The sequence below is a fragment of the Alligator mississippiensis genome, chromosome 4 (assembly GCF_030867095.1).
Source record: "Alligator mississippiensis isolate rAllMis1 chromosome 4, rAllMis1, whole genome shotgun sequence".
Taxonomy (NCBI): domain Eukaryota; kingdom Metazoa; phylum Chordata; order Crocodylia; family Alligatoridae; genus Alligator; species Alligator mississippiensis.
The window spans coordinates 7,811,087-7,826,820 of record NC_081827.1 but is presented as its reverse complement, the minus strand read 5'-3'; the positions used below and the strand labels follow the sequence as shown (position 1 = coordinate 7,826,820).

Here is a 15,734-nt window from a genome sequence, read left to right as displayed (position 1 = left end):
TACCACCAAGCTGGGAGGGTCTTTGGGCAGCTGTCCTCCCAGCTAAACCACCCATCAGATAACAACCCCGATGGCTCTGACCAACCACCACCCCATGCCCCACCAGAATAAAGTGCTGGGGAAAGAGGGCCCAACAAGGGGAAAGCTGCCTGTTGGCTCGTCAACTCAGAAAACGTTTTTTCCCCCCTCAAGTGAAAGCACTGCCATGAAAAACAGGAAGAGATTGAATACAGTAATTTAAACAGTCAAACTCCATTTCCTGCCAAAAGAAAAAAGAAATACACATGAAAGGCAGAAGCCAGGCAATGGCTGGGGACGGGTGCTTGATTATCTTGGACAGATACTTCACTAGATTATCCCGCTGGAAGCTACAGAGGTGACACCTTTTCATTTAAGGGACTCGGCTTTGTTAGGCAGCAGTTCATAAAGTGGGGCCTGCGAAAAGAGGAATCCAATCAGGCGGATGAAAAGACCTGGATCTGAGATAACGAGACCAGAGAGCGGGATGAGTTGCTAAGCCTACTCTTCTGCTCGCTGGACCAGCAAGGGCTGACCTGGGAGAACCTGGTGCATTATAGACATGACGTTTAGGGTTTCCTTCCCAACCCAACACCCGGTCAAGGATATCTGCTCCCTTCACCCAAGCAGCTCCATGCTACACCAGGCCTGTCTTCTGAAACACCCAGAAAGCATTGCATCTGCCCCTAATGACCCAGGATGGCAGCCCCCCCCTCCTGTTCCCAGGCCCAATGGAAGAGGAAAGGTTCCCCTAAAAATACCCTATGCTGCCAAACGGGATGAGGCTCTTTCAGGTCACCTCCCTTGCAGAAGTCTACCCTGAGGGGTGCTGGGTGACCCTGTAGGAGCGACCCGCTGAGACTTGAATGATGGCAAGGCAGACAAAGAGGACCCTCAAAGACACCCCCCGCCTCCATTAGTGCTTTTCTACTATAAATAAAAGCAACATCCCACACACCTGCATATCACAGGAAGGCTGGCACAGCTGAGAGGACACCGGTCTGGCTTTCGTGAGGGTCAGTGTAGCCTGGATTAGACATTCAGCCTCTCTGCATCTCCATTCTCCCATGGGGAGAATGGCACTGCCCTACCTCCTGCCGGGGGAAATGTTATGAGGATAAATACATTCAAGAACGTGAGGCACGTGGGTCCTACAGGGGTAGAGGCCACAAGCACCCAAGACAGAGATACCAGATGGGTGTGAAACCTGCAGGAGTCCACTATGCCCATCCACACGTGCATCCCGTACCTGTTATTACAGGGGGCTTCCCAGCCCGAGAGCTGCAGCACCATAGACTCACATCCCTCCTGTGGCTACAGTCAAAGAAGAAGCGATCCTTCTTGACTCCCTGTCCTACAAACTTTGGCAGGAAACCGGACAATATTTACATCATTTGAGATGACGTGAACCTTTCACCGCTTTAAGAAGGACCCTGGTTTCTGGGCATTCCTCATTGTTGCTCGCTTTATTTTTTCCCCAAATGTTTTCAAAACTTCCTGTTTACCGAAAAAAAAAAGAAACCAGTCTCTGCATCCTGCAAAGCTGGGTTTGCCAGGAGGGGGGATATCTCAGTGATATTGGGGCAGTAGTTCCTCTAAGAAAAAAGATTAAACATCCACTAATACAATTGTAACGACCAAAATATGTTGAAAAAAACCCCTATTTCCTTGAGAAATTCTTCCATTTCCGGAAGGTGCCATTCTTCTCCCACTTGAAATATGAACTTTCATTTCTACCCAAGAGGACTTTTACAATCTTTTCTCCGATGCCTGATAAAGGGTGTTTGTGCCCGAAAGCTTGCAATTCAAGCTTCATTCATTTTTTTTTTGCAAAGATCTTGTTGGACTAACAAAAGAGATCGCCTCTAGTGTGAGCCCCGGCTGCTTTCTCCTCTAGATCAATATGACTACGACCTGGATACCATTCTTCTCCCAACCCATTTCAGTGGAAAAGCTCTGGCCAGCTCTACTGTGCAGCAATGCGGTGGGCCGTGTCCAAGCGCTGTGCTGCACCGCGGAGGTGACTGCATCTCTCTGACAGGTGATGCAACTCCTCAACATCTTGGGGTCCACTAATGCAAGCTCTCATCATCACGTATGCTCATGGTGCTGGCAAACAGGAAACCCCAATGGGCTTATCTATATCACATGAGCAAAATAAGACCAGTTTGGAAAGCAACTGCGTGGTTATAAAAACAGATATGTCTTCCCTGATTTGTGCTGAGCATTAAACAGTGGTTTACTGACAAGGGGCAAGCAGTCACTGAGAACCTTCCCTCCATCCTTCCCCAGTTGGAAAAAAACTCTACTTTGCAGGGGAGGGCTGCTGCAAATGCACTGCTTGTGGTTTCTCTCATCCCTTCCACTCCCACACACGCGCCTGAGAAACCTGGATGGATCCTCTGCCTCCAACCTGATCTGCAAGGCAGGCTCGCTCCATAAGAGCACTTCAAGATCCCGGCATCTGCCATAGGGTGAGAGCAGGAGGCAGGATGTGCTCAGACAGCCTGAGACATGGCCTTGACAAGCTCAGCCCAGCTGGTACCCTAGCAGGTACCAGGTTTCAGCCTGCGCAGCGCTCCCCCTCCCACGCTAGTATGTGTGCACCTGCTGCAGTCTATTGCAGTGCCACGCATGGGAGCCTGAGATTTGCTGCAAATCCCTTGCTGCCCCATTAGGAAAAAAACCCCTATATGATAGTACAATAGCCTGAACCTACGGCTCCCAGAAGCACAGGGGTGCTGCTCGGGGGTTTGGAAAGGAGCATGTGTCTGGCAGGGGTCTCCCAGGCCAACGAATCCAGCCCTCCGTGGTTGCAAGCATCTGTTGCCCCAAAGGGTCCTCAAAAAGGAGACAGAAGAACGAGAGAAGGGCAACAAGGACGGTTAGCAGTACAGAGGGGCTCCCATATAAAGAAGCTAGGCCTGTAGCTATTGAGCATGGGAGCGAGGAGCATGGCCTTTGATTCAGAACTGCCTGGACCTTAAATCCTGGAGGCTGCAAATGAGGGAGGAACAGTGGAAAAAACCCAGATCGTAGCCAGTTCGCTCTCTTTTGGCATCAGCGCTCTGCTCCCGTGCGACACAGGATTGAGCAGGATGGACCTACGGTCGGACTCACTCAATGGCAATTCTTACCATCTTAAAATCGCCACTTTAAACCCTCACCCATGATGACAAGGAAAGTACTCAAGAACCAAGAATGCCCTACAGCATGCCACAGGGAGAAGCCGCGGGACAAGGGCACTGCCAAGGCACCCGCAGGGGAGTCATTAGTTAATATAAGAAGATCAGAAGGTCCCTCTGACATTATGGGAGAGCACAAACATCAAGACCAAGACTGGGCCAGGACCCCTAATAGACACCACTCAGCCTTCCTCCACCAACAGAGATGCATTTAACACCTGCTCAAAACCAGGGGAAGCTGCACTGGTGCAAGCAGGGGCTTCAGCGAGGAGGGTCTGCAGCACTGAGAGCAGCACTGCCAGCGCCTGGCTCTAGCAGGGCAAATCACCGGTGGAGATAACAGCCGTACTGCGAGGTCTCTCCCAGATGAAGGAGTAACTTCATCCCTCACAGATGAAGAAGTAACTTTGCAGCCACCCCCGTGCATCAAAGGACCACACTTCCCAGCCGAGAGGCAGGGCTCCATCCGTCTCATTCAAGCTACCGCTGGCAATTCCTTTGCCGTCGGCAGGGCTGCTCACACAGCGACGAGTGACTCAACTTTGGTGGCAATCACCAAAATCGGGACCATCCCACAAGGATTGCAAAGCACTTTCTTGAGCGGAGGGAGCCTAAGACCCGCTCTACATGTACAGACATGGGAGCACAAAGATGCTGAGACAGAAACCCCTGCCCAGCCCCGAACCCTGCCTCCTGCTCCAGCCACTAGGCCATGCCACCCATCCAAATCCCTGCCCATTTGGCTGTGCTTGAATAGTCACCTCTGGGACTCGCAGGGACCAGGGCCCCCCAGTGGAAACCACTTTCCCTGGACCTCGAGGCAGCTCTTTGCAATAGTAGAGCCTTGGGGGCTAATGCAAATCAAACCCAGAAATCACTCTGAGCCCAGTCCTTCTCCCACTGGAAGCAATGGGAGCTTTGCCTTTGGCTTGGATCAGCACAGGATGGGGTGGAAGAAATCCAATGCAGAGGGCTCAATTCTCACACCCACTGCAGTGCCCTGGGGAACTCATGCCCATACCCAGACCCCTCAACACTGCCCGAGGAAGGGGTCATCAGGCCAGTGGAAATGAAGTCAAATGACACTCCTCTGCCACAGAAGGAGTGAAGGCACTGCTGTCTATCAGGTCCCCACATGGGCACTGGCTTGCAGGGTGGTGGAAACACTGCGTTTTTCCATTTTCCCTTTGCTCACACTTGAACTCGCCTTTCACTTGAAAGAGCTAATTAAGGAGGAAAACCAAAGCATGGATCTGAGTGTTACAGGCCGCCCAATGCAACACATGCCATAAGCAGGATTTCTCTATGGCCCATCAAAAGACTGCAGCATGCTGCCTGCACTGGCACCGGGTACTTCTGCACGCTTGCAGACTACACCAAGCCAACATAGGACAAGCCCTTTTTTTGGGTCAGAGACCACCCCTGCCCTTCCTGAATTCTCCCCTCAAATCTTTTAGGATCTAACCTCGCTCCTCAAGCCAGCCCTTACTTTTGCAGAACAGAAACAATGCAGATTTGGATGTGGACAGGACAACTGGGGATTTCAATGGGTTAGTGGTGAATGCCTCATATCCCCGGAAGGCACCAAATCACATTTTTTGCAAAGCTCACAAAACAGTTCAGACCCAACAGTCATTAAGATCTGGGTCTGAAATCTTTAGACAATGGAAACGAAATGGGGATTACGTGTTACTCGAGAACCACTTCAATTCTGGCTCGTGCTAGTCCTTTGCAGAGGTTAGAATTTCACTAAGTCAAACCGTAGACTAATCATAACAGGAGGATCCCCCCGAAGATCGCAAAGCACCACACTCTCATTCATGAATATGCACGGTAATCCTGGGAGAGAAGGAATCTATTTCTCCTCTTTTCACAAGGGGGGAAACTGAGGCAGGAAGAGGTTCAGTGGGGTTGCACGGTGAGCTGGAGGCAAAACAGGACTGGGTTCCAGTAGATCCTGCTAGCCCCCTCGCTCTTAGCTGCATGCTGCGATTGCTACGCCACGCGGGACACGCTCCTGGCATAAATAAGCACACAGAGAAGTGAAGCGTGGCTGGCTAGACGTGAGACTTACCGCGCTGCTACAGGGAATGTCCTTGACTTTGAGCCACGCCAGATCTAACGTCCCCTCTCCCCTGTAGCAGGACTGCAGCCTCTCCTTGATGCGGTCGTTGATCTTTTTCAGGACAAAGATGCAGAGAGCAGACTCATCCAGCGACTTCATTTTCCTCTTCTGCCCCTTGGTGAAGACCGTGAAGAGGATATCAGCATCTTTGCTGACACCCAAGGACCTGGCCAAGATGGTTCCCGCCTTGGACAAGTAGGCTGCCTGGAGCAGCCGGTACTCCACCCCGTTCTTTTCGCAGCCGATGGGCACCTCGACGTAGGAATTAAAGGCTGTGTCCTCCTTGCAAAGCCGGACCAGCTTGGAGGTGTAGACCTGCTCCTTGGTGGTGGAGCCTGGCGGGGAGATCATCTCTGGCTGCAGGGTCAGGAAGTAGACGAAGTTGCCGCTGCTGAAGCCGTAGATATAGTAGATGTCGAAGTCAGGGATGATGGTGAACGTGTCCGAGGGGATCTTGATCATGGAGGCCACAAACTCGTCGTGAAAGACGTAGGCAAACATCCCGTCGGCCTCGGAGTTCTTGGTTAGCTTCCGGCTGGAGATGGTGGGGAAGTACTCTGGCTTGCCATCCACGGCGGTGGCGATGAACAGCTTGTCGTCCATGTTGCTGTAAGAAACAATGACTCCGAAAACAGAGCCGCTCTCGTTCACCCCAGAGAGGTAATGCTCCTTCTTGTGGAAGGGCTCTCCCAACTTGAAAAGGTCATCCAGCCTCAAGAGCTTGCAGATCCCCTGGTAAAGGCTCCCGCAGGCTATCAACCTGTTCTCCTTATAGTCTATGAGGAGCATCTTGTTGATGTTGTTGGTGGGAGTCAAGGGCTCATTGCAGGTTTGGACAATCCTAGGGGGATAACACTTGGGGTTATCGTCATCCGGACCGGTCTGGTGCGTCACCAAGACCTTCAGGTCACTGGAGAGTTTGTAGATCCTGTTGACGGCTCCCAAGTAAATATGTCCAGTTTTTTCATCCACCACCAAGTGGTTAAAAGTCCCCTCTGCCTGCTCACCTGTAAAGGTGATGAAGGGTCTCTTTGGGTGAGGCGGCTGTTGCCTAGCAAAAGACCACGTCATGGTGGACAGGAGGAGGTGGGAAATCAGGCAAGTCCATTTCCACGTGGCTGCCGACATGGTTAGCAAGACTTGTATTCCCAAAGGATGGAGGATTCGGAGCCACGAGCAATTTCAAAGCACCGGTCCCCTGGCAGATCTTGTCCTACAAGCGAGAGAGAGAAGAAAGCAAAATGTTATCGCAACGGAGTATTTTCCCTCCTCCTTCCTTCACAACCAAACTATCATCAGAGCATATTTAATTGCTAATCCTCCCTTTCTCATCTTTGAGCTCCCTTCACAAAACAGCACAAAGGAAACACCCCTGAAAGAGCTGCTGGAAGTCCAGGCAGAAATCGTGCACAAGAATAATAACCAGCCACACACACACGCAAACACACCACGGTGTGGTAGATGGATTAGTTTGAGTTTGATACGACCCTGAGCGGTGCCCCATCAAGCTAGAAACCATCCCCGCGTCCCAAGGGTCCATCTAAACTAACAAGACAGAGAAGTTAAGGATTCATCTCCCTCCCCCTGAGAGCATGGGGATATTCAGGGCCTCGCCCCATGCAAATACAGAGTAAATGGGAGAACAAAACCTAGTTCTCTTCTACTCCCGTCCACTTTAACCACCAGGCATCCTCCATCTGTAGCGGAGAAGAAAAGCCACCCTGTCACCTAACCTAAGAGAGAGAGGCAGGGATCACTGAGCAGGTTTCGCTATTTAAGGACAGTAAAGTCCAAAGGCCCATAAAATGCAAATAAAACATCCCAGGCATAACTCCTTAGTGCTGCTGCCTTCCAGACGGTAAAAGAAGACACACAGAGACTCCCTAGGGAAAGGAGTTTCCTGCCCCTGTTCTTAACCAAACCCCCTAAAAGCTGAAATGGCCTTTAACCGTGTAAAGTGGAGCGTATTGCAAGACACAGCAGCAACCACGGTGTTGGCATAATGTTCAGTGGGCAGCAAAATCCCGGTCTTTTCCACGAGGCAGACGGGTGCCCCGGCTATGAACAAGCCCATCGGAGCAGGGCTCCTGGGGCAGCTGCATTTGTCACATATGCCAGACCTTCAACAGCAGAGTTTGTGCCTGCCCTTTTATCCTAGCCTCCAACCCCGAAATATTCAGCTGTTTAAAGCCCAGGTGAGAATTTCCTCCTCTTTGTAAGAAACGCCAAGAAAAGTTTAAACCCAGAAGTCTTTTTTTTTCACTCAGGGTCCATTTCCAAGGGTAAAATAACGCTGGGCAGGGCTTCAACCTCAGCGCACGACCCCATGCGTGCCAGCAGTGCCGCCTGGCTATGTTATCTGGCCCTTAGTGAGGCTCGCAAGAGGCAAAATGAATATCGCTGGACTTTCAGGGCTGAGGACGAGAGCAGGAGATGTCGGGTGGGCTCCTCGGCAACTGTAAATCAGCATAACTCTACCACCATCGACCTCCACGTGGCACCCCTCACTAGTCTTCACACTATTAACACACTTACAGCTCACACGAGGGGCAGCACTTCCAGGCACTCACCTCTGCCACTGGACCTCCCCCCAGCCCTCTCCCACCCCAGTTTTCGACTGCACGGATGGAGAGCGGAGTGCATTTCCAGTCTACTCGGGACATGTTTACTCTGTCCTGCATCGCCCTTCTGGTCCAACAAATATTTAATATAATCAAGCATATGTTGCAAAGTTCACAAACTCTCTCGTCAGCAAGACCCGATTCCCTCCGCAGGAATAGGCAGCCCGGTCACGCAAGCCGGGGAGGAAGGGCTTTAATAATCTTTATGCTGATGGATAGAGCAGCAACGGGCCGCGTTCTCCCTGCACAGCGATTCCCTCTTGAAAGAGCCCTTCCTCCAGACAGGAGCTGGAGAGGAAAGCCGCCCCCGTTTGAGCCCGCTGCTCCGAACCATCGCGTGGTGACCCCACGAATGAGTGCCTGTCACTTCTGAATTATGCCCTGTATTTCTAAGGGCTGCCTAGACACCGGTGGGTGATTCAGACACTAGAACTACATGAGGAGAAATCATTCTCTTATAAGTTGATACTGAGCTTTGCTCCTTTGAGCTCTGCTGAGCCAGCACAGCTGCCAGGTAGGGAAAAAACTTCTATTTTAATTCACGCACCCACCGAATGGAGGCCCCGATTCTGCAATGAGATGCACTTCTCTGGAGATCTTGGACCCGGCAGCAAAAGGAAATTCATCCCTAGCAGTACCCAATCCACCTCCGCTGGAAACAGTCTGTAAAATGCAGAGCACACGCCGGCCTGGACTATGTTTGAGGCGGGAGCCAGCAAGAGTCTAGCTAGCCTGTCGGATGCCGGAGTGGGTGGGCTTGTTGCATTTACAGATGAGAGGGAAGCTGTTATCCCTGAAAAATGAGCAAATTGGATCTGGAAGCCACAGGGATTCAACCCTGAAACCTCGCAAGGGCTAATTAAATGGTCATTTTCAGGCGTATAAGGGCAATCCAAAATAACAAGCCTCAGGCAAGGAAGTCTTTGCGTGTGGGAGCTCTGCCGTGACAGCCACTGAGAAGGGAGGGAAGGACACGGCCCCTAAACAGAGCTGTGCACGGTTGACGCTCCGGTGGGCACAATGCCCACGCGGCAGGGCGGCAGGGACTGCGGTTCTGCCTTCTGCCAGGGTGAGGGCAATGGGGGAGTTAGTGGTCGGTGGGATTGAGAAAGGAAAGCAAGTCTGCGGAGAGTAAACTCCTGATGCACCAAGGGAGCGGCGCGCACAGAGACAGGACAGAAGGAAGCAGTCAGGAGAGCTGGGCTCTACCCCCAACTCTGCCACTGACCTGCTAACTGACCTTGGGCACATCACTTCTTCTCTTGGCATCGCTACGTCCTCCCCCACCTCCGCCTCATCCACTTCAGCAGGCAGCTTGCCAGCTCTGGTGTGTTTGCACAGTACCTACCACCTGGTACCCTGCCCTCCTGTTGGGACCCCTCATCGCTACAACAATGACTTGGGTTTCTCTGCTAATTACAAACTCTGTTTGTCCTGGCAAGCAGCAGAAGACCGTTACCCCTAACGAGCTATTCAATGAGCAGGGCGATGCATGCACACCGCATCTCGGATGTAGCACAAGGAAGTGAGTTGTGCATCTCCGGATGTTCGTCGCTCGCCTCCCAGGATGGCAAAATTACAAAGCACCAAAATGGTCCAGCAGACACACCTGGGCTCCCAGGCCACACAGCCGGAAAGAGACAGGTATGAAAAACAAGCGTGAGTGGGGAAGGGAATAAAGAACCAGAAGCAGCACCAAAAATAAGGTTCAGAGCTTGGGCTTGGATCTATTTGAACAATAAACCATAAGCAAAGCCCAATCACACAGCCTGCATTGGCTTGTGACCCTCAAGCCCTGAGATGAAACCTGTGAGGGACTTCCCATGCCAGCATGCAACGCTCCCCCTCGAGATGTGCAATTCATGTCCAAGGTCAAGGCAGAATAGTGCATGCTGGCTGGGACAGGGAGTCTATATTTAAAAGGAGAAATGCTGCAGTTGGCATCAGTGCATAAGTGATATGCACTGTATCCCAGGCTACCAAGACCTCCTTAAGTCAGCAGCTGAGATGCAGCAGTGAGTCTGACCATGCCCGTCTGGCCGCATCTACGCGAGACGCTGACTGCACAGCTGTTACTGCACAGTCATGTATGACTTGCATACCCAAGTACTAAATCCAGCACTGTTGCAGAAATCCAGCACTATTGCAGACTCAGAAAGAAAAGCGGGGCTGCAGAGAGTAAACTCGTGACGTACCAAGGGAGCTCCAGGTACAGGGACAGGACCGGAGAAAGCAGTCAGGAGCCTCTTCGGCAGCATCCCATGAGCAAGGGAAGGAAAGGTTGCACCTGCGGGGCTCCACAATGATGGAGAACAACAGCTTCGGTAGAGGCAAACCAGCACAGGAAAAGCTGCCCTTATACCCTGGCCGCCCCCATCACACAGCCACCGTGCAAAGGGACAAGGCAGGACAACCCAAGGGAACTGGAAAAAGAAGCTGGGGAAGATCAAGCGCTCCCCTCCTGTGCCCCAAAAGGAAGCTGCTTATTGTGCAGGGTCTGTGCATTGGGCCACAGGAACTATTTTTATGCTCCAGGATGGATCAGACCAGAGGTCCATCGAGTCTCATTTGACAACTCTGAAAGTAGCCAGGAAAGCACAAGACCCCTGTGGGGCAATCTGCCTCCACTCTGCGTCTCATCCCAAAATCTAAGGCGAAGCACAGACAGTCAAAAAGCCCAAGGCTGAATCGATTCAGTCTTGGCAGGTTAGTCTAAACTGCAAAGAGTGAACCAATAAGCAAATGAACAGACATTTACCTTTGACTCAGGAAATGCAGCCAGATGCCTACAGTGGCTCAAGCCAGAAGCCAGGGCTGGGGGGGAGGTCACTACAGCATGGCTCTCTGGCACGTAGCCAGCATGGGCTGTGTGTTAGCTTCCTCTTCCTGCTGCCCCCGAGGTCTCCGGGATTTGCAGCCCAGAATCACAGCAGCAGGACTCTGCAGGGGTGTTCATCACTTCATCTTCCGGCTTCCAGGTGCCTCAGGGATTTGTAGTCCACAGTCACAGCCAGCACTAAATGAGCACGGCAGGGCAGCTCCATACTGGGGAAAGGGAAGTTTAACCCCCCTTCTTGGCCCCAGACCCCAGCAGGGGTTTGCCTGTGAATGCTGGTGAGCCAACCAGTGAAGCCAGCGAGCCAGCCCCCACTGCTCCAGCTAGGGAGCAGAGGGGCAGGGCTAGCCCTGTTCACTGGAGCAGACAGCCCAGCCCAGCCCAGCCCAGCCCAAGGTTGCAAAGTATGCTGGGATGCTGGGGGACTGTGATTTAACTTGAACCAGGCAGGGGTCTGAGACAAGTTTCATAAACTGCTTTGAGTTCAATCTGGTACTACTTTCAACCAGGTTGATCTTAAACCAGTTTCAGCCACTTTGAAACTGGTTTAGGTGTACTGAACTTCTATTCTATTACAGGTTTAAACCAATTTCTGATCACTTAAACCAGTTTATGTGCAACTTCTGCCCCTGAGAGTTGAAGGAGACAGGTTGGTCACTACTCTCAAATCTCAAGGGAAGATCCCCAAGATATTCCCATGTGCAGCCTTTGGGAAGCGAGTAGTGCAGCCCTTCAAAGGAGCAGCCTGGGAGCAGTGGTTTTAAACAGGTGAGAAAGGAAGATGTTCTCCGGGCATCAAGATAACTCATCCAGCATTCATGCAATTCAGCATGACAACCCATGACTTCCTGCTTTCATCCTCAAACCCAGCAAGGTCCAGAGAGAAAATAAGGAGCCAATTTCTTTTTCTCCAAAGAAACCAGGAGAGGATTTCAAAGCAGACGAGGTGAGAGGGTAACTGGAGACAGACATGGACTGCGGCAGGTGGCAAGGCAAAGCAGGGGGCAACGTGGGTTTGGATTCAGCAGAATTAAAGCTGAACTCACATCACAAACTGTAGCAGGGACCCAGATCTCCTCCCACGCAAGCAGTCAGCATTGGACACCAGCCCCGATACAAGCCCTCCAGCCAATACCAACCGTGCACCGAATCTCTCTGCTCCACCCCAGCTGGACTTTCTGCTGGGGATAAATGGGGAAATGCTACAACACGCACATATACCCTTTCTTGCACGAAAGGGCGAAGCGCTGATGAGGCCCATGGATGACATGAGACAGCCACATCCCACAGCAAAGAGTGCAAGAGCAGCTGAGAGATTTCAGCCAAACCGGGGGCTGACACTTCGCCACAACAGTTCCTCGTGATAGTCCAGCTGCATTGGGATGCCTGGTCTCTGGATCCACCCGGGGACCCAAACCTGGGACTATGTTTGAAATCCAGGGCTAGGAGGTCCACATCCTGCCCCAAGAAGGAGCTCAGAGGAGATGCAGCTCCCCAGCAAGGCACTGCCTGGGGAGGGACAGCCTGCTCGTGTCCCCCTGGGGCTGCCTGCGGCACGGGCTTGGGAGTTAATGAAGCCAGGCATTAATCCGGCAGCGCATTCGGCTGTTTACTTTTGCTCAGGCACAGCTATTCATTTCCTGGGACATGGGAGGCAGCGCAGGGATGCTGACTAGGCAGGCTCCCAGCAACAGAGCCACGGCACAGCAATTCAGCACCAAGTGCAGCTACACAATCCCTTTAATCTCAGCTAAACATTTCTCCTGGCTTCTTTTAATAAACCCTGATTACCATGGATAGAGGCTTTTCTTTGCAAACCTGCATGGAGAGAAAACTCATACGGGGACATTGTCGACAACTCCCCAACAAAGACCAGCTTCTAGCTTCAGCTAAATCCTCTCTCCCCACACTTGCGGCCTGTCCGCTTCCCCATGGAAATACAAGGCGGGCCTCTCCATCGGGGGATCCCACTTTTCAGCATCTTTTCTTTTGAGCCCCAGCCAAAGCTGCAGCCTGCCCCAGATAGAGAGATTAAATTTCAACAGTGGGTTGCTCATGGGGCGTTGAAAGCGCCGGCTATATACACCATGACCTTCACCCCTCTCGACGATTATCCCGTCCTGCGAGGGGTCTGCACGGGGCCCGTCACTTCAGAGCGCTCTCTGGGCGTGCATTAAACGAGGTGATTAACACCTGTCACTGCCATTTTTCTTTCCTTCCCTCGCTCCACAAAGGCAAACTGTGCAGGGAGTTTTAATGATGATTTCCCACTGATGACCTGAGCTGTCTGTATCTATCAGTAGCAGTGGCGCAAGTCACAGGCAGTGGCGAGGTCTGTAGCAGGTCCAGAGATCCTTTGGGAAATGTGCTTGGTTTCGACTATAGCAAAAACCACAAGACCTCTGCTATGGGGCTGGAGAATACACAAACTGGAGCCTCCAGGACTTAAGGAAGGTGCCTGCAATTCAGAAGACCTTGGTTAAATTCCTGTCTCTGGCCATGTGACCTTGAACAAGTCACTTTGCAAGGGAGGAGTGGTGATGCTGAGGAGTCCTCAATGACCTTGACATGCCCCAGTCGAGGGGGGGAACGCCCTACGCTGTGAATCTGACACCTTACATTAGGCTTCACTAACTAGCACCTGCAAAGCCCTCACTGATCCTCACTGAGAAGGCCAGAGCAAAAGAGATTTAACAGGTGTGTCCCAGTTGTGCTCACAGATCCAGGATCAGAGTGGAGGCTAAACATATAGATGCAAACCCTACCCCAGAGAGATGGCCAAAGAAGAGACAGGCTTATCCTAATACCCAAGGGTCTTTTCCTCCTTCGGGTAAAGAATTCTGGGCTACAGACCTGCCCCGAGGAGGAAGTCACTTCCTTCATCTCGCCGGTCAAGTCTGCTATCGCAGGATTACCACCCTCGCCCAAAGAGAGGCCAACAAGAAGTCAAAGGGAGCATCCGTCTCTTGGAGTTGCAACGGTGCCTCTGGAAACAGAGGACTCCCCACAACACCCGAACACCAGACCCGGGCTCGGGGAGCCCGTGGCTTCCCCGTGACTCAGCAAGCCGCTATTTTCATGCTGGCTCAGGCTGTATGACATGGTTTACATTGCGACTGAATATGGGTGGGTGGATGTTTCCCCCCCGCTTTGTAATGTTAGGAGGATCAGGAAGTCACGAGTCGTCTTTCTTTCTCTCCAGCTGAAGTCTATATTCACATAATTAGTGCTGTATAAATCCAATGCAAGCCAAGCCTCATAACAAAGAGACCAGATTTCAGCTGCCTGCCTGCAATCCTGGCAGAGAGAAACAGAGGAAGTGGGGAATGCTCCACAGCCAGAAACTTTGCGCTCCTCAGCTATTGCACCCCCTGCAAAGCCTCCGGCAAGTCAGCAGCGGGGGCAGGATTCAGGATTCATTGAGACAAACCTTTACTGCCGCTCTTGGAGAATCCCCGTTTGCTCCGGTAGCATTGACGCTTACATCTAGGATAGAAAATTACTTGCAAAGAAATCAGATAAGCCTCCGCTGTCTTCAGTTCTAGGGTTTCACTATATCAGTAACTTCTCAAACTTTGTAGACTCAAGGCACCTCTTGTTAGACTCCAGAAAGTCTCAGCTCTTTGCTTTCACTCATTTTTTGACTACAGAAAAACAATAGAGCAACTCTTGCGTTGCAAAGGACTCAGAAAGATCAAAGACAGGTCAGGATGTGTTTTACACTATGAAATCTCTGGGCTTATCATGAGAGTGGTGTAGATGCTGGCTCATCTCACAACTCGAATATTGTACAGTGCTCTTAAAAAGATCTCACTGCACCCCAGGGTGTCACAGCGCCCTGGTTGAGATTCACTGCACTACGGTCAAAAGGCAGCAAATTCCAGCCCAGGTCACAAATGGGGACGATAACCTAATCTAGTCCCCATTATTTCACAAAACCACTCCCCTGCATAATCTTCTATAACTTCCAGAGTGCAGTCCCCCTCCAGGATATGGCACTGAACACAAAAGTCCCAAGTCTCAAAACTGCTCCAAAGCCGGGATCCAGGAACAGCCGGCCAATACAATTCCATAGGAGGGAACGTAGGAGAGTTTACAAATTTGCTTTTTAATGAGTTAGAAAATTACACACGCGCAAAATAAAAGCACAGCAGGATAAATGTTACACAGACAGAAAAGATGGTATGTGAGCGTGTCATTACAAACCATAGCGTCTTGCTTACTGAGCCAAGGCTGCCCAAGCAACCTTCACCTTTGCAGGCTGGTTTGGAGAGGGTGTCCTGTGCTTAAAGACAATAAAGTTCTCCTTCAGATCCACTAGCTAGACCAGCGTTTAATGAGATGCTCTGAGAAAATAGCCAATTGAGAACAGTCAAGGCGATGACTAACGTGGGTCATATATTATGGATTATACATGCACCATTTTGATCTTAGATAGCCATTGAAATTGTCTGGAAGCATCTAGCTGTACAGAGATGGTCTACAGGATGTAATGCTCCCTGCCACGGCCTCAGCATTACTTAGACCTAGTTGTTGTAGCTTGATTGAGGGGTTGGGGAGGGGACAGGAATTGTTTCTTCCTATATGTACAGCAGCCTGCACGATGGCTCTTACAATGTGGTGATGCATTGGGTTCTGCCCCATGTCTACAATTCATCTATGACTTGTACTACAACAGCTCCTAACCAACATCTTTGCAAAAAATACACACAAAAATATTCCCTGCCAGGGGCTCACAGCCTACATAGAGAGTAAGAAGGGGGAAACAGGCTCAAAGGCCCGATGTCACCCAACCAGTCAGAAAGAGAAACCAGGTGTCCTGATTCCCAATCTAGTGCCAGAGCCACTCGACTCCTCTCCTGCTTTGGTATTTCATAGCCATGCTCGCACAACACTCTGTGACCGCGTGCGTTTAATCCCGTCTGGCGCATTTTAAACACAGGCGTCCC

At 51.3% G+C, this 15,734-nt stretch overlaps 1 protein-coding gene across 1 annotated transcript in view; it reads right to left on the bottom strand.

Moving 5' to 3' along the window:
- PLXNA4 (plexin A4) overlaps positions 1-15,734 on the bottom strand; it is a 523,137-nt gene that overhangs the window by 489,157 nt on the left and 18,246 nt on the right. Inside the window, exon 2 of the mRNA XM_014607569.3 lies at positions 5,278-6,541. Within this exon, the coding sequence (XP_014463055.1) occupies positions 5,278-6,456 (1,179 nt within the window). The 5' untranslated portion in view covers positions 6,457-6,541. The remainder of the gene's footprint in view (positions 1-5,277; positions 6,542-15,734) is intronic.